The 18633-nt window shown below is 34.7% G+C and overlaps 1 protein-coding gene and 1 pseudogene across 1 annotated transcript; one reads left to right on the forward strand and one right to left on the reverse strand.

The window, feature by feature from the left end:
* Positions 1 to 5660: 5660 nt before the first annotated feature.
* Positions 5661 to 6588, reverse strand: LOC106841551 (olfactory receptor 4C45-like; annotated as a pseudogene).
* A 7387-nt stretch (positions 6589 to 13975) lies between these two features.
* LOC106841541 (olfactory receptor 4A47-like) lies at positions 13976 to 15773 on the forward strand. Its single transcript, XM_070487188.1, has one exon. It carries the CDS (start codon positions 14014 to 14016, stop codon positions 14941 to 14943), a length of 930 nt encoding a protein of 309 aa, XP_070343289.1. The 5' UTR covers positions 13976 to 14013; the 3' UTR covers positions 14944 to 15773.
* Positions 15774 to 18633: the final 2860 nt, after the last annotated feature.

Raw genomic sequence — 18633 nt, forward strand, 5'->3', positions numbered from 1 at the left:
TGGTTGCCAACAGTGGTGTGACCTGCCTGTTGAACTTCATGCTGGTTGCCTTTTACACTCACATCCTGTGCTCCTTGTAGTCCCATAGTGCAGAAGGGAGACACAATGCCCTCTCTACCTACAGGGCCCACTTCACTGTTGTTGCCTGGTTCTTTGCACCCTGTGTATTTACTTATATACGTCCAACGTCAACTTTATCTGTAGACAAAGGTGAATCCACCTATGTTGAATCCACTCATTTATACTCTGAGAAGCAAAGAGGTAAAAAAATGCCATGAGAAAGCTCTTCATGCAGTAAGGAATTGCAGATAGATGATAAGCGGTAAAGCAGGAAATAAAAATGACATTATTTTCAATGTTTGTATTTTAATCCTATATCATCTTATTCCATCTTATCCATTCCTTCACATTCATAGACTTTTATGGTTTACTTAGTCTTTTCACTTGAATTGCATAATTTGCTTATAAAACAACTGTTTGAACTATATATGTCACGGAGGATTATTATCCCTGTTTTAGAAATGGGAAAATTGTGTCTCCTGGTGTTGTTAATTAATTAATCAAGGTTATCTAGCTTTGACATACATCAGCCAAAACTCAAAATCAGTTATTTTTGATCCATCATCCAGATCTTTAAATAGTAATTCATGATGATATCCTTTGAGTCTGTTTGACAATTAATTGAGTAGTAGAAATGTAAGGCAAAATGCAACTTAACCAAATAACTTCACACTTAGCCATAGCTAGCAGTCTATGTGCATGTAGGCCTGGCTTCCATCCTTTCTCATCACCCTTTATGATATCAGCAGTATCACTACTACACTGCAGCAGAGAGGGTAAGCTCTGGCGTGGAGATAGATCAACCTGAGTTTCAGTCTTATTTCCCACACTTAATTTTTGGATGACCTTGAGTAAGTGACCAAAACTCTATGAGACTCTGATGGCTGTATTTAAAATAAAGACAAAAATAAACATAATATATGTCTAAAGTGTTATATTGAGTACTAAATTAGATAACCTTATGTGAAGTTCTTAATCCAGTTCCTGGTACATATATGCCCAATATGTTTTACTTGATATTATTATATCTACCTCAACCCTTTCCTAACCTTCCACACAGATTTCATTTTCTTTTGCTTTTTATCTCTACAAAGTTTGAAATATATGCTACACTTAGAGTAGAATGGCTTGTTTATTGGCCAATGATACAAAGTAGTATTTCCTTGTATTTTTTCTGACTCTCTCTGTTTCAAATTCCTAAGGATGCTAGTGTTCTGAAACATATGTCCATGTTCATTCTTTTTGTTTTCTGGTTTTACCAGCTCTGACCATAACCCTTCCCAGGCTTCACACTTTAAGAGTGTAGGCTCCAATAATTTATAATAAACCTATCCTTTGACAAATATTGTGTAATTCACCATGTTGCAACTTTATCTACTTTTTACCCTAAGAAAAAAAGCAACTAGAAATTAATACAAAAAGCAATTTCTTTACCCTGAGCATTCAAAAGTATTCTCCAAAAGCCAATAAATTCAGGAGATCATCAAGAAATAATTATTACTTTACCTCCGAACATCTATGTCTAACAAAACAACAGTTACAGAGTTCTCAGGCAAAATAAATATTGTCTTCTTTCACTTTGTCATATTTTGATAGTATAATAGCTAGATGTAACTGAGACCTTGATTCTATATCCATTCATTTCTGTTGTTAGATAATAAAAGTTTAATTGAGCCAATTTTCCAATGAAGTAAGAAATATGAAAGTATGATGAGGCTCACTAAAAAGTAGCCTATCTATTTGTCCCTTTGTCACAATTTTATCTGAAGAGATTTCTAGAGAAATATACTCAGTTTAGTTGAAATTTTAAAATCACCTTTCTTTTTAGTACAGTTAAAATTTCAAATGGCATAAAGGCTGATCTTAGTGTAGCCTTTTTTCTTGACCAAATCATGATTATAAAGTCCTTGTTTCTTGTCCAAATCATAATGGTTCAACTAACTTATGAATACTGCCTATTTGTTTAAAAAATCAACCTGCTAGAATAAACACGAGTAAATATCACCAGAAGTTTTGTATATAATTTAAAAATTATTACTAATCTTGTTTACAAGGTAATGGTGTCTCTATTTTGAAGACTATGTAAATTATTTTTCCCTCCAAATAGACATCTATTTTGAAGTTTAGAAAATAAAGATGGGCAGAAGTTAGAAAATAGAGCTGTATGTACGTGTGTGTGTGTGTGTGTGCACGCGCACGCCGATCTACCTATAAGCCCACTGCCTAGAGAGAATCATTATCAACATTTTAGTAGCTAGCCTTCTGGTCCTCATTATTTTTTTCTCCTCCCCTACCCTCTTCTTCAACTTCTTCTATAAACTTTGTTACGCCTCTACCATCTTAAAAGTTACTCTCAGGGGCTAAATTCTTTCTTTGTTCAGTTTACCAGGCATCTTAGGCAAATAAACTTTTCTGATACTCAGTTTCCTTGTCCAAAAATGGGCATTCTAATCCTTTATTTATGCCCTTATGAAAGGAGAATGTATATGAAGAGAATAGTGTCTGACAGGTTGACAGGTGTATAGTAAATGGCAGTTCCTTTCACTGCCAGTGGGAAAATAGAAACAGAGACACAAAAGGTAGAAATAATGCAAACCTCTGAATTTTAAGTACTGTTTAAAATATACTAGTGGAGCAAAAAGAGACAACTTGTATTTGAAACTTTTATTCTGAAACTCATTGCTATTTGGCTACTGGTGAGCTACATAAAAAGATAGTTTTTCACCTCTCTTGAACTCCCCTCCCTCATGTGGAGTTTTTGTTTTGTGTAATGGACAACCATAGGATGAGCATACATTCATATCAAACATATTTGCTAATTTCTGTTTTCATTTATCAGCAGAAAGTAGTACTATATAAGTCACTGGATACTTCTTTATGTACAAACTAGAGCAGACGGGGAAGGTAATAATTTCAAAGAAATTTCTTGTTATGTGGAACTCAAAACATTCATCGAGTTATATATTACCAGCTAGTCATGAGTTGGTTCTTTTCAGACTCATACATTTTCAGACTGGCCTATCTATGAAAGCAAGTCCAGCTTCAAATTGGTTTAAACAATGAAGACCAAAGGATTTCAAGAAGAGAATTCCAAAGATTAGAGAGAAATGTAAGAAATTTCACTTCTTGTCTGTTTTATATTAAAGAGATGCAAAATGGGTTTCATAAAGCACAAAGCGTTTAGGTCAGATGGGTTTGAATTTGATTCAGCCAAATCTTAGCTAATTGATCTTGATCAATGTAATTAACCTCTCCATCCCTGGGTTTCCTAATTTATGAAATGAGAATATCAAATTACTGCACTTAATTGAGCTTTAGTGGGAATTAAATAAGAGAAAGGATATAAAGCACTTTGCACATAGTAAACACTCAATTAAAATAGCTGTCATAATTATTTGTGCAATCGTTTTATTGCTGCTCACACCATCCTATGTAAGGGTCATCATTATTTCCAAACAATGAAATGTTTTAGACAGAGGTAAGTTCCATAATTTGGGGCCTCACATAAATTAAGGACAGAAAAAAATTAGGGTCAGAAGTAAGTTGCCTCTGAAACATATAATGTGAGTGCTTAGGTCAAGACTTTATTCACAAAAAGTGCTCAATTACCATTAGCCGTCATACTCCTCCTTCTCCTCCTCTTCTTCTTCCTCATTTTTACGTTGTCCTTTCTCGTTCCATCCTTCTTGGGGACTACAACTAGATTTTTAAATGATAAATTTGATGTTTTAAACATACTGTTGCTTGCCTATATTTGCAGGATGGTCACAAATAAGAATTTATGGCAAAACATTTATTTTTTAAAGGTCTTTGTATATAGTGAGATCTAACCTATATAAGTTCTGAGAGCATGAGAAATATCAGCATCACCTGATATTAAAATCCCTGGGTGAGAAATGTCCTCCTGAAAACAGATTTCTGAGCTCTTCCTCAGGAATCACCAGCTCTGTACAGAGGAATGTCTTTTAGTCTCACCCCGGGGTTCGGCCTTATCCTCTTTCTTCCAGAGAACTGGACAGGACAGAATCCATCATTAGTGAGTGCTTTTGAAATTAGTTCTACTTATGCATCTCACACCAGCTCTCCCATTTATGACTGCAGATATATTTAAGGGCATTTTAATCCCAGAATAGATAGCTGGTGATGGGCTTGCTCTTAATGTCCAGAGAGCTGATCATTGACCCCATTAAGTTTCCTTGCTGAGGTAATTACCATTATGCTTTTCCTACTTGTAAGTGGATGACATTTCTGTCATATTTTGAAGTGAAGTGAGGCTGAGTCACATGTTTGGTCTCTCTGTGATCATGGTTAGTGAGCAGTGTTCTTCTGTCAGGATGTGCAGTCCCCAGAATACCTTATGCCCTGGAGAAATCTCTGAAGGCTATACAGCACCTGAGAAATTTTCACTGTTTTTCAGCTGACTCATTTTTTTCCACTTAAATTGTTTAATTCTTACAACATAAGGAAGTATGCAATGTCGTGTCCCTTTTACAAATCAAAAAATAGGTGGATAGGTGGAGCAACTTACTTACATTTACAAGGCTAATTATAGCTCGAGACAAGATGAGAAATCAAGACTACCTGATTCGAAGCTCTTAATCTCTGTCTTCAAAGCTTCTATTTCCAAAGCTCTTAGAATTTCATTATGTTCATGATATGGGTTCTTCTCTATAATCCAGATTTGTGATCATTGTCCAGCTCCATGACACAAATTTGTTCTTACATCACTGGTAATTGTCTATAGCAGCTGTTTTGTTTTCAGAGTCTTCTTTTCCTTGGTCTGTGTCTAAAACAAGACTTTAATGTACAAATAGTTTCTGCCTTAACTCTCAATTATGTTTTCTTTTCACCAGCCAATTCTAATTCTAATTCTGGTTTGTAGACAATTATGTGCTACAAGGAATGGTGGAAATGTAATTTTTTAAAAGCACCTTTGGAAGCAAAGGCACTCTTCTTCAGATAGTGATAAGTAAAAATTGTTTTTTATTGCTGTGGTGGGAGAACATATAAAGACCTCTTAAATTTAGGAAGATAAGAAAAAAGTACATTTTGATTAAAAGTACTTTTTGAAGACTCTTCTCCTACTGTTCTACACTTTTTCCATATATAGTTGCTTTTTCCTCTTTTAAAATAAAACTCCATTCTAACTGTAGTGCTGGGTACAAAGAGTGTTCAAGAATATTGCTGTTGATCTGTTTCATACCCACCATCAGGGCAATGATATAACTTTTGTGGGCCTTTGGTATATGTGTCCTCCTGGATTCTTTCCTCTATAAAAATATTATAAATTATATGTTATGACTGCATTGGTATAAAGAAAACTATACTCCAAGTTGGATTTGGATTACCTTCATTTTTTATTCTTATTTTAAAAGAAATTAACACATTTCAAGGGCTTCTAAAACTATGATAGGCCCTGGACACTGTGACTACTGTGCCCTAATGAATATGTCAGCCTTGCCCACAACATGTGGGCTACTGAAGAACATTGCTCCAGGCAGGATAATTGACTGTCCCAAGTGTAATAAACTAAGACAGGGAATAAATCTCTGTACAATATCACTAGATATTTTTTGCCTAAATACTGTAATCACAAGATTTATTTACCTCTAGGTTTCATTATTTGCCCTCAGAGTGTCTTCATGACATTTTTCACTTCTGCATTTCTGAAGGTATAGATCAAAGCATTCAACGTAGGAGTTACTATGGTGCAAAAAACAGTCACAGCTTTGTCAATGGGGAAGGAGGTCACGGGTCTTAGGTACAGGAATGAACAAAGTACAAAGAATAAGATGACAACAGTGACGTGAGAGCCACAAGTAGATAGAGCTTTGTGACGCCCTTCAGAGCTCAGGGAGCATAAGATGATGATATAGGAAACAACCAGCATAGAAAAAATGAGCAAACAGAGTGACCCGCTATTCTCAGCAATCAGAGGCCCCAAAGTATGAGTGTCTGTGCATGGCAGCTCCAGAAGAGGTATTAAATCACACATAAAATGGTCAATGACATTGAGGCCACAGAATGGTAACTGGATCTGGATCGCTCCATGAAGAAACCCTAAAACCCCAGCCATTCCGATCAGGAAACCACGCACAGGTCTGCTCATGAGGTACAAGGGCTTACAGATGGCTACATAGCAGTCATAGGCCATGACAATTAACAAGACAGTCTCAATTCCAGCAAAGAAATGTTCAGCAAAGAGCTCAGTCATGCAGCCATTGAAGGATATGGTGTTCTTTTCAGAGATCAAATCAAAGATCATTTTGGGTGTTATGGAAGAAGAGTAGAAACCATCTATCATGGACAAACAGGACAGAGGAAATTACACAGGAGAATCCAGGGCTGGGGTGATGAAGATGGTGACTGAGATGAGCAGGTTACCTGACAATGTGATCAAGTAGGTGATAAAAAACACAGCAAATAAGAGTTTCTGCAGTTCTGGATTCTGAGACCCAGCAGGATGAATTCTGTTACATTGTTTATCTTTTCAATTGTGTTAGCTTGGGCTGTGAGCACATGCTCCATCTGGAAAGATCGCAGTTTTTCTAAGTGATATTTTTAATTCAGTTTAAAATATTCCAACATCTTCTTAGTCTTGGTCTCTGGGATTGATGTAGCTAAACATTCCAATCACTGCCATTTTGCAGATAGTTATAAAGAAGAAAGGAAGGAGGTTAAATTTTTCCTTACTCATATTAATTGAATAGTGACAATCCCTTAATAACACCAGAATACAAGCATGGTGTTATTACAAATATTGACTTATGTTTGATTTCCAAACTTTCTGGCTCTAAAAGTCTCTCAGATGGCTATATTTCACTTTTTGGGACAAATTTCATAAATAACATTTATTTTGAAGTTATACTTGTCTATTGGCATGAATATTTATAAGTATATGAACAAAATATTCTTTTAAAGTCATCTGTGTATCAGATATGAAAGTACCAAGCCTTACTATATTTATACCAGCAGTGTTCTGTGAACTGTTGAATGCACATGCCCACACAGATAGAGACAAAGCTGCACAAGGAGTTTTTTCCCTTCAAAATGCCAAGGCACTATCTTTATAACAGCTCTTTGAGCAGCATTGACTCAATAGCCCCAGATGTTGTGTGTGACTTGACATAGCTCCTTCATGCTCTCAATTTCCACATCTTTGAACGTGGACACATAAGTGATGCAAATTTCCCTGAAATGTTCTCAATATTTCTTTAATGAATTTTCTCTACAGTTGTTCTTTCATCACATATAGAAAGATACTCTGGATTAGACATATTATTCTACTCACCTTTTACAAATGGAATTAAATGTCATGAATTCTCCCTGAGATTCCTATTGAGAAGACCAGAATGTTAGGGTCACCTAAGGTAATACAATATTCCCTTTTTGCATAGGTTTAATCAATTAAGATTAACTTGAAGTTTTCATTGCTAACTGGTAGAAATATTGAATATATACAAGTATATATACATATATATTTTTTGGAAGGATCTGTACGTAGACTTGCAAGAGTGAATACATGTTGTTGTTACAAAGGATCTTAAATATTTTATTCCTTTCCCCTTAGTTTTCTTTTTTCTCCAATCCCTGCCAAAAAACATAAGCACATATTCTTCCTCAAAAATTTCTAATCACAGAATTCAGCATCATCATCTCTCAGCTTCAATAAAGGAGAGGAAAGATATCTTTAGTTTTCAAGAAAGCTCAGTTTCTGAATTGCTTCTTCTCTATCCTTGGCTCCAATAGATGGTGACTATATGCTCAGTCATTTTCAATAGATTTAATTCACAAATTCTAACATCAATGTGGCGACATGGAAGTCATGAAAGAGGGGAAGAATTTCAAATCATTACAAACAGAAATCTACAGAATCAATCTACATGGTGAGACATAAATGTTAACCTCAATGTTGTAAAAGTGACTTTAGTGGTTCTCAACAATGTCTTATTTGGTAACATTACAGATAGTGTTTTCCATTGAAATTTTCATGTCATTGTGTCCATATTCACATTTAGAGAAAAAGAGTAACCTTCAATTCACAGACTATAACTACAAAACCTATTTCAATGAAAATAAATTGGTTAAATTATGTTAATCTGATTAAAATCAGGGTGAAATATTTAATTATCACTCACCTGGATCTAGCTGATTGTGGATTCCTCAGTTTTCAGATTGAGCCCACTCATTACTTTCTTCCCCTCAAGGCGTGTGCACCACAGCCCCAAATAGACTCCTAGAGCTGTCAAGTGAGACACTGAATTTTTTATCTCTCTAGACAACTTTCCCAATCTTGAACAAGTTTATTTTGGTTCCCATTATCAGTTAAGAAATGGTGATAGCTCTAGGATTTAATTTCTACTCACTTTTCTGGTTTCTTATGAAGGTATAAATACATCTTCAAAACATATATATATTTAGATCTCTTAGAACTATATCCAATTCAAATTAAAAAGAAATAGGAACAATGAAAAGTTCTTCAAATGAGGAAAAGCTAGGTAGGTAACTATAAAATGTATAGGTGAATCAATTACACTTAATTGAACATTTTTTTCCTAAATCAATTCTGCCAAATTTTCGCTTCCCAAAAAGTCCATGAGCAATGTGGAGAGAATTCCTTTTATTCCTGATTTAAGCCCTCCTTCTAGCCCACTAGGCTTAGGAACAGTATTTCCCAAACAAATCTTCACCGTGTTGGTACATCAACTGTTGCTGTCCTTTACTTAAAGATCCTTCTTTGTAATTTTTCTTCATTTACTCCAGAGAAATGGTTAAATAGACTTTATTGAAGTGAAGAATTTAGTAATGCATTGACCTCACAAGAACTCAGAGAATTAATAATTGGCCCTGTTTGAGTCGTTGCTGAAGCCTCAGCTAAGGTCTTTCATTTACTCCCACTTGGCACCCACAAACATCATTAGAGGCCACTTTTAGAAATGCAGTTGAGTTTTGGTTAAACATATTTTAGCTACAATATAGGATTAGACTTGGATAAGGTAAGTTGGAAAGATTCATTATAGGGCTTTGTTGCTCATTTTACGTTAGTGAGCCTGACATAGGATATGGAGTGGTTTTAGGCATAGGTCAGATTTCAGAGAATTGATTTCTCTGAAAACATGACTGTTCTAAATGATAAGGCTTCCCTAGAGATGATATCATTTTACATTCCCACCAGCAATGTACAATTGTTCCAATTTCTCCACATTTTCTATGTGTGTTATTTTCTGTTGTTGTTGATGTTTTAATTATATCTATCCGAATGGGTGTGAAGCTGAAATTTATTATGGTTTTGAGTTGCATTTGCCTAATGATTAGTGATGTTGAGCACCTTTTCAAGGGCTTACTGGCCATTTATATATTTTCTTTGGAGAAAAGTCTAAGTTCTTTGCTCATTTTTGATCAGTTAATTACCTTGTTGCTGTTGTTGAGATGTAGAAGTTAATTATATATTCTGCATATTAATGCCTTATTAGATATACTGCTTGCAAATATTTTCTCCCATTCAGTGGATTGCCTTTTCACCCTGTTATAAAGTTGTTTGATGTGCAAAAGTTCTTAGTTTTGATAAAGTACAATATTGTCTGTTTTTTCTTTTCTTGCTGTGCTTTGGTGTATACCCAAGAAATCATTGCCAATGCAACTTTTTTTCTAAGAGTTTTATAGTTTTAGCTGGTATTTTAGGTCTTTCATCCATTTTAAGTTAATTTTTTGTATATGGTATAAGGTCAGGGTTCAATTTCATTCATTTGCTTGTGGATATCCAATTTTCAGAAAACCATTTGTTTAATAGATTGTCCTATCACCTTTGAAGGCTATTGGAACCCTTGTTAAAAATCAATTCAAAATATATGCAAAGGTTTATTTCTAGGTTCTCTATTTTATTCCATTAGTCTATATGGCTGTCTTTATGCCCAAACCATACTGTTCTGATTACCATAGCTTTGTGGTAAGTTTTAGGATCAGGAAGTGTGAGACCCCCAACTTTGTTCATTTTCAAGATTGTTTTGGCTACTTGGGGTCCCTTGAGATTCCGTGTGAATTTTAGGATAGATTTTTCAATTTCTGCAAAATAGACTTCTGAGATTTTATAGGCATTGCATTGAATCCATAGATCACTTTAGATAGTTTGACACCTTAATGATAATAAATCTTCCAGTCCATGAATCTCTTTCCATTTATGTCTTCTATAATATCTTTCAGCAACATTTTTCAGTTTTCAGTGTACAAACCTCTTACCTCCTTGGTTAAGTTTATTTTTAAGTATTTTATTCTTTTTGATGCTACTGTAAATGGAATTGTTTTCTTAATCTCATTTTTGGGTCATTCATAGATTCTATAGAAATTCAACATCCTGTTATGATAAAACAACCTAAAGAAATTGAGTATAGAAGGAATATACCTCAACATAATAAATGTCGAATATGACAAATCCACAGCTAACGTTATGCTGAGCAGTGAAAGTCTGAAAATGTTCCCACTAAAATCAGGAACAAGATAAAAGCGACCATTCTCACTGCTCTGTTTCAACATGATAGTGCAATAAAAAATCCTGTGAAATTTTTATTTTTTCACATATAGATCATGTCATCTGTGAGGTGGGATTGTTTTACTCAATTATGTTTTACTTCATATTACTAGTTGTAGCAGCACTTCCAATGGCAGCAACTTCTTATCCTTTGGATCTCAGCTTTAACATCACTATTTAAGAAAGTCCTTCTCTGATAACCTTATCCATGGTAGAACTCTTCCTCTTATTTTCTGTCTTTCTACCCTGTTTGCTGTCTCATAAGTACTGAATAAGAAATATTAACTTATTAAACTGTCCACTTATCATGTGATTATTTTTCTGTTTTATTAATTACTGTGTCCTCATTCATGGCACAGTTCCTGGTATAGAAATTATTCAGACAACCCTTAACTAAATTTGAGTCCAGAAGCCTGTAGGGGGAACACTCACACCCTCACAAACATTCTCAAATACACCAAATAAGAAATGACCTGGGCTTACATCTTCAACAGGAAGCAGATGTACTTTACTACTCAGGGAAGATTCTTCTGCCCACTTGGCAACAGCCCTGCCAATGAGAAATGCTGTAACTCAGCCAATGAGAAGCCATTGCCTCCCTGAACTGTTACTTTCCCTCAGGGACTTCCTTCTAGAACAGCCCTGTCTGCTCCACCTTTTTCTTTATAAAAGAAACTCTCCTCCTTTGTTTTCCAGATTTGTCTATGATTCTCCATAGCATGCACTTCCCAAAATGAAATTCCTTTGGCTATTCCCAAATAAACTCATTTTGAGGGTAAAATAACAGGTGAATTTTATTTTTAAGTTGGCAATGGCATAAAATAAGTGCTCTTAACTTTTTAAAAAAATAATGAATCATTGGATAACTAATCAGTTATTACAACTAAATTAGTGACAATTTCTTTTTAACATATGTTACCACACTTGAAGATAAAATAAATTGAGCATTAAATAAAAGGAAGGGAAAACTTGTTATGACAAGTGAGGAAATACTTGATAAATTAATCTTCACTGGAACAAAATGGGCTGATATTTTATTCTTGACTCACAATAGTCTTATAATGGTTCTAAAGTTTTTTTTTTCCCTCCATGTTACATATTTATGATCCTAATTATGTGGTTTGGACTAGTAGTGACTTTACCTATGTGTTTTTGTTTTTTAATTTTGTGTCAAATCCCAGTGAATTTAATTAAGCAAAAGTTAGTCTTGGACATAAGCCAATTCCAGGACTCAATGATGAATGTGGTTGGAAGGGATAAAATGTCCAATGATTTTTGTTCCTTTGGGGAGAAGATGCTTTAGAATTGAGAAATTTTCAAGAGCTCCTTTCTTAGGCTTAATGTGTAATATCAAAACAAAAGCAAGAATTTTTGTCAAAATCTCAGTTCAAATAGACTGGCCCTCCCAACACAGTAGAATGAGAAGGACTAAATAATTGAATGGTACTTTTCTATTTTGAGGTTAGTAAGAAAGAAGTTACTATAGAAATATTTCCCTGGGAAATGGCTTTTTAGCTATTCTCATGTAAATTTAGCATTTACTTGCCCTTTTGATAAATGATCCTAACATGACACATTTTTGTTTCTCTGTATCTACTATGGACATCCTATTAAATAATATGCTGTGCAAGTAAAAACAATCTTCTAAATAATCAGAGAATTCCTTGGAGAGAATGGACAGGTAGCTGAATGGAACAAAATATATACTCAAGTTATAATGTGGCCTTTTGTCCTCTGTTGTTATACTGGATGAATGAAGAATTCTAGGTCCCTTTGAATGACTGAAAAAGTCTTCCTTCAGATTGTGGAAAAGCCTTCACAAGGTAAGACTAACTGTCAATAGTGGGAATCAGGGTTCCTAATCATGTGAATTTCTTCATTATGTAAGAAGTTAAATAACTGAAATAAATCAAATTTAGAATCCAATTCGGGTTTATCACTTAAAAATGTGTGACATTGGGAAAATTAATTAGAGGCACTGAGCCTCAATTTCTTCAAATACAAAATCGGGATTACAGTTCTTGTTACTGTAAGTATTAAATGTGATACTTTAAATTGTGGTTGTGTGTTATTAATCCACTGTTGGAGTTTTGAACATCAGAGTGATATAATCAGAATAAGATTTAAAAACGAACTGTTTACACTACTTAAAGAGAAGAAATTGGTGGAGGGCTGAATGAAGGTGGAGAACCTTGGCAATAGGCTATTCCATTGGTCCAGGAAGAAAACAGGGGGTGGGAACTGATCAAATTTGTGATATATTTATAAAGTAGAGTCAATAGGACATGTTAAAGTTATCATTAAGTAATATAAGAGCAATAGAGGAGTGAAGGACACTGTGAGATTTGTTGTCTGAACAATCACATGGAAGGTGGTACCATTTAATGAGATGAAGAACACATGTTTATTGTGTAAAATTGAAAATTTAGTTTTATAATACTAAATTGGCATCCAATTAGAGATGTCTAAAATTGGAGGTGCTGCATATACACGTTTGAAAATAGGGGAGAGATGGGGACTAGAGACACAAAATTTAAGTGCTTAAGAATTTATTTGTCACACAAAAGGGAATTATCCATCTAAAGACCTTAAGAGCCTGCCCAGTAGCATAGTGGTTAAGTTTGCATGCTCTGCTTGGGCAGCCTGGGGTTCACAGGTTCAGATCCTAGGCACAGACCTACACACTGCTCATCAAGTCGTGCTGTGGTGGCACCCCACACGCAAAATAGAGGAAGATTGGCACAGACTTTAGCTCAGGGAGACTCTTTCTCAAGCAAAAAGAGGAAGATTGGCAATGGATGCTAGCTCAGGGCCAATCTGCCTCACCAATAAAATAAATAAATAAATAAATACATGTAAAGACTCTAAGGAAGTGGTCTCAATGAGAACTGAGACAATGCAGGATGGTGATCTTCCATTCACAATTTAATCTATGGAAATTAAATTAAATTGCAATTAAATTGCAACCCTTCAATGGGTTGCAAGTATTACACTTTTGTGATTTTATGAATAGTGTACATCTTCATGGAATTCGCTTCCCATCTTCTCTTGTTCCTTCACTTTTCCTTGAAAACTAAGCTAAAATATTCCCTCCTCCAGGAAGCCTTCTCTGATTTGAGTTTGATTGATATATTCTTATGCTGTGACCCTTAGCATTGTGTGAATATTTTTATAATAGCTCATATTAGCCTAGGATTAAACTAGACTTGATTTATCCTTCTTTGTATATCAAATCACTGAGGGTAGACAACTATGTCTTATTCAACTTTGTAATCACAGTGTCTATGACACAAGCAGATACTCTGTACACATTCTAATAATTGAATGAATAAACAAAATATTAAACTTATAATACATTTAAAAGTTTTCCCTCTTGCTTTGTAGGTAAACTGCTTCTTATATCTGAATTCAGCACCTATAAAGATTAGATGGAACCAAGGAATAATGTGACTTACTTTGTCCTCTTGGGCCTCACACAGAATCCAAAGGAGCAGAAAATCCTTTTTGTTATGTTCTTGCTCTTCTACATTTTGACTATGGTAGGCAACATACTCATTGTTGTGACTGTAACTTTCACTAAGTCCCTGAAATCCCCAATGTACTTTTTTCTTGCTAGCCTGTCAGTTATGGATGTCATTTATTCCTCTTCCATTACTCCCAGATTGATTTCAGACTTGTTCTTTGGGAATAGTACCATATCTTTCCAATTTTGTATGGCTCAGCTCTTTACAGAGCATTTTTCTGGTGGATCAGGGGTGTTTCTTCTGTTGGTGATGGCCTATGACCGCTATGTGGCCATCTGCAAGCCCTTGCATTATTTGGTTATCATGAGACAATGGGTGTGTATTGTGCTGCTATTAGTGTGTTGGATTGGAGGCTTTCTGCACTCAGTAATTCAACTTTCTATTATTTTTGGGCTCCCATTCTGTGGCCCCAATGTTATTGATTATTTTATCTGTGACATGTACCCCTTATTGAAACTCGTCTGTACTGACACCTATGTCATTCACTACTTAGTAATGGCCAATGGAGGCCTGATCTGCACTATTGTGTTTCTGCTCTTACTCATCTCTTATGGTGTAATCTTGCACTCTCTAAAGAAACTTAGTCATGAAGGGAGGTGGAAAGCCTTCCAGACCTGTATTTCCCACATCACTGTGGTTGTCTTCTTCTTTCTTCCCTGTATTTTCATGTATGTGAGACCTGCTAAGACCTTCTCCATTGACAAACCACTGAGTCTGTTTTATACAGTCATAACCCCCATGCTGAACCCATTAATCTATACTCTGAGAAATTCAGAGGTGACAAATGCTATGAAGAAGCTCTGGAGAAGAAATGTCGTATCTTGTGGTAAATAAGTACATCATCTACCATGAAGATAGTCATTTGACATTATGGTCCACTTCCTTGAAATGCACTTTTCTTATTAAATCTGATACTTGCTTTCTTTCTTCAAAGAATTGATGATAATTATGATTAGGGAATGAACTGTGCGATTGTACTATTAATCACTATTTCTCTCCCTGCTAGATTGTAAGGTCTACAATGTCTTGTTTACCACTTCAGCTAGAAAGCTGTAATGCCTATATAGAAGGAACTGATAATGTGTAATGAATTAGGGAGGAAAGTTTTATATAGTTACAGTAATTTTTAATCAAAGTATGTATTTCTCTTTTTTCTTTTTTCTGAGACTTAGTATCATTTTTATTTATATTCTTGTCATTTGTCTTATTATCATTGTATTTAAGATATTTAATGTTGTATAGACAGTGTTCTGTATGAAATTTCAGTTGTGAATAACGCTTTTAGTGCAATACTTCTACTTTTTTAAGAAAAATAGAAGTGATAGATAATAATAGGTAGTAAAAATGAAAACCATACAAAATGGGATAAAGTGTGGAATAAATTTCTTAGTTGTCTCTCATTATAGTCTCCAGTCCTCTTCCACAGAGGCAGTCACTTAATTTGTTTCTTAAGATCTGTTCAAATAATCTTTTCAAATGCAAATGTATTCAAATATATGTGTGATTCTTCCTGTGTATGTAAATATTTGCTTTTACTATGCAACATCTTGAAGATATTTCCAAACAAGTTCATATAGATCTAACTTTTATTTTTCTCCTATTGTATTATGCTGCCTTATAAATATGTACTAAAATTAAATGGATGTATCCGTCTTCATGTTGTTCCTCATCTTTTTCTATGCCAAATTATTTTGCAATAAATGTACGTTTTTAAATATATGTAAGTATGAGTTCCTAGAACTGAAATTGTCATATATGTATTTGCATCAATGGTCAGATAGTGTATCTACATAAAATGTTGGTATTCATAGTTCGTGCCCAACTGCAATCCTTAAGGTTGTGCTAATTGCTGCACTCCCACCCACCATCTTTGAGAACACTTTTGTCCACATTCTCAAGTACCTGATAAATGTTTATGGTGTATGATATCTGAACAAAGTTATTTTATTTCATTTACAAAAAATTCTTTTGATCATTGAGTTTGAGTATCTTTTCACATGTTTATCATAGTTTGTGTTTCTTTTTCTGTAAAATGTGTATTAATATCTTTTATCTATTTTATTCAGTTGATCATTTGCGTACTGATTTTTGTGAGTTATTTTATACTAAAAAATATTCTTTTTACTATTGTATATGTAATTATTATTTTTCTGGCTTGCATTATGTTTTGACTTGTTATAGTACATATATTGCTTTTGGCATGTAATATTTTTTTCTTTAATTTTCTTTGTTTTTGTGTCACTCTTAAAAAGACTATCCACTTCACTCCTAACAGTATATTCTTCAACTATTACTTAGCATTTTTTTTAAGCATTTTTCTGGTCTTTACCTTATTTTAAAACTTTTGAGGGGCCAGACCCATGACTGAGTGGTCAAGTTTGCACACTGTACTTTGGTGGCCCATGGTTTGGCTGCATCGGGTCCTGGGTGTGGGCCTAACACCACTCATCAAGCCGTGCTGGGGCTGCATTCCACATAGCAGAACTAGAAAGACCTACAACTATGTACTGGTAGGTTTGGGAATAAGAAAAACAAGATTGGCCACAGATGTTAACTCAAGGCCAATCTTTAAAAAAACCAAAAAGTAAAAAGCAAAACAAATGTTTTGATCCATCTGGAATTTATTTCGATATAGACATTAAATAGGGATTGCATTTAGTTGTTTTCTAAAATTTTGGTTGTTTTTCATAGTTGCATTATTCTCTTTTTACCATTGAATTGAAATTCGGTCTACTTTATTATCTACTACCGTTTTGTCTTGTGGAATATTGCACGTTCACTTGAGAAGAATATATATATTCTGTTTGTCATTTTATTTCCAAATATTTGGGAGATTTCATAGATTTTTTTATTGATTTTTGATTTATTTTCTTTTTTGCCAAGGAGTATGGTATGATCAAATTTCTTAAGAATTCATCATTTTTTAGTCCCAATACAGTTTATTTTGGTGAATGGAGTATATTACATATGAACTTGGAGAAAATGGATATTCTGCTGTTTTTGTCATTAATGTCAAGTTGGTTAATAGTGTAAGTCAGTGCCATCCAACTCCTTACTGATTATCTGTCTACATTTATATTGAGTAATGGGGGAAATAAATTGCATTCATTAATTAAAGTGTAGATTTGTTTATTTTGCTTTTATTTCTTTATTTTCCTGTGCATGAGTTTTGAATTTCTCTTATTAGGTGAATACACATTTAAGGTTTTTATGTGTTTTTGGTGAATTGACTCCTTTTTCATTATGCTACAGTCCTCTTTATTCCTGGTAATATTTATTTATCTGAAGTCTGCTTTAACAATATATTTACACTGGCTCACTTTTTATCAGTGTTTGCATCATATATTGATGTCCATTCCTTCACTTTGGAATATCTATTTATTTATATTTCAACCAGTTTTCTTTTAGTAAACAGCAAGCATATTGTGTGGTCTTGCTTTCTATCCAAACTGAAAATCTTTATCATTTGCTTATTGCGTTTAGGCCACTTATATTTAATAGAATCTTTGATTTCATTTTCTCAAAGTGATCTCTTTACAGTTGGTTGTTTTTATTATCAAACAGACAAGATTCAGCCGTTACATTTGTTTGGTATTCTCTCAGGTCACTTTATTTTGCAATATTCTTCTCTCATTTTAATCTATTTAGTGACAACTTATTATGTTTTAATCCCCAAATGGTCCATTTAATGGCCATTTTAAAACTATTGATTTGTTAGAGATACCTGGTCAGTTGTCTTACAGGATATTCAAAACTTTTAAATTGTTTGAGTTCAAATTCTGGTATTATTTAAGTTGTTCCTTACATTTTGGTACTTCCTATGAGCTAGTAGCAACTAGAAGTAAAGGCTTCAATGGATTCAAGTTCAACTTTTTTTAGCAAGAATTCTTTTTTTTTTTTTTGAGAAAGATTAGCCCCGAGCTAACATCTTCCACCAATCCCCCTCCTTTTGCTGAGGAAGACTGGCCCTGAGCTAACATCTGTGCCCAACTTCCTCTACTTTATATATGGGACGTCTACCACAACATGGCTTACCAAGCAGTGCCATGTCCACACCCAGGATCCAAACTGGTGAACCCCGGGCCACCAAAGCGAAATGTGTTCACTTAACCCCTGTGTCACCAGGCCAGCCCCTGATGCTTGATTCTCATCTGTGATTAGTGTTGCCCTGATTGAGGCACAAAAAGCAACTGCTCTGGGGAGCTCCATCTTGTGCAATAGTAGGGAAGCTGTCCTTAGTATAAACTCCCTTTCCTGTTCATTCAACTGATTCCAAAGGGTCTAGGAAGGAAATAACTCACTGACCACCATAGTCTCTGCCAAGGGACTGAGGACACGGGAGGCCACACACTTCTGTAAGTAGGATATACCAGAGAGCTCAGGGTCAGCTCTATCCTTAGCAGGGAGGCCCCAGAGGCTGCACTAAGCTTGTGGGTGTGCTGCTTTCATGACAAAGGTCATAATGGACACCTAAGGGTAGAGGCCTGTAAAAGCCTTTATTTTCAGGAGAGCCCAGTCCCTTGC

This window comes from Equus asinus, chromosome 17, assembly GCF_041296235.1.
Source record: "Equus asinus isolate D_3611 breed Donkey chromosome 17, EquAss-T2T_v2, whole genome shotgun sequence".
Classification (NCBI taxonomy): Eukaryota; Metazoa; Chordata; class Mammalia; order Perissodactyla; family Equidae; genus Equus; species Equus asinus.

Coding starts and splice junctions, on each gene's coding strand:
- LOC106841541 (XM_070487188.1), top strand. CDS start 14,014: ATGGAACCAAGGAATAATGTGACTTACTTTGTCCTCTTGGGCCTCACA.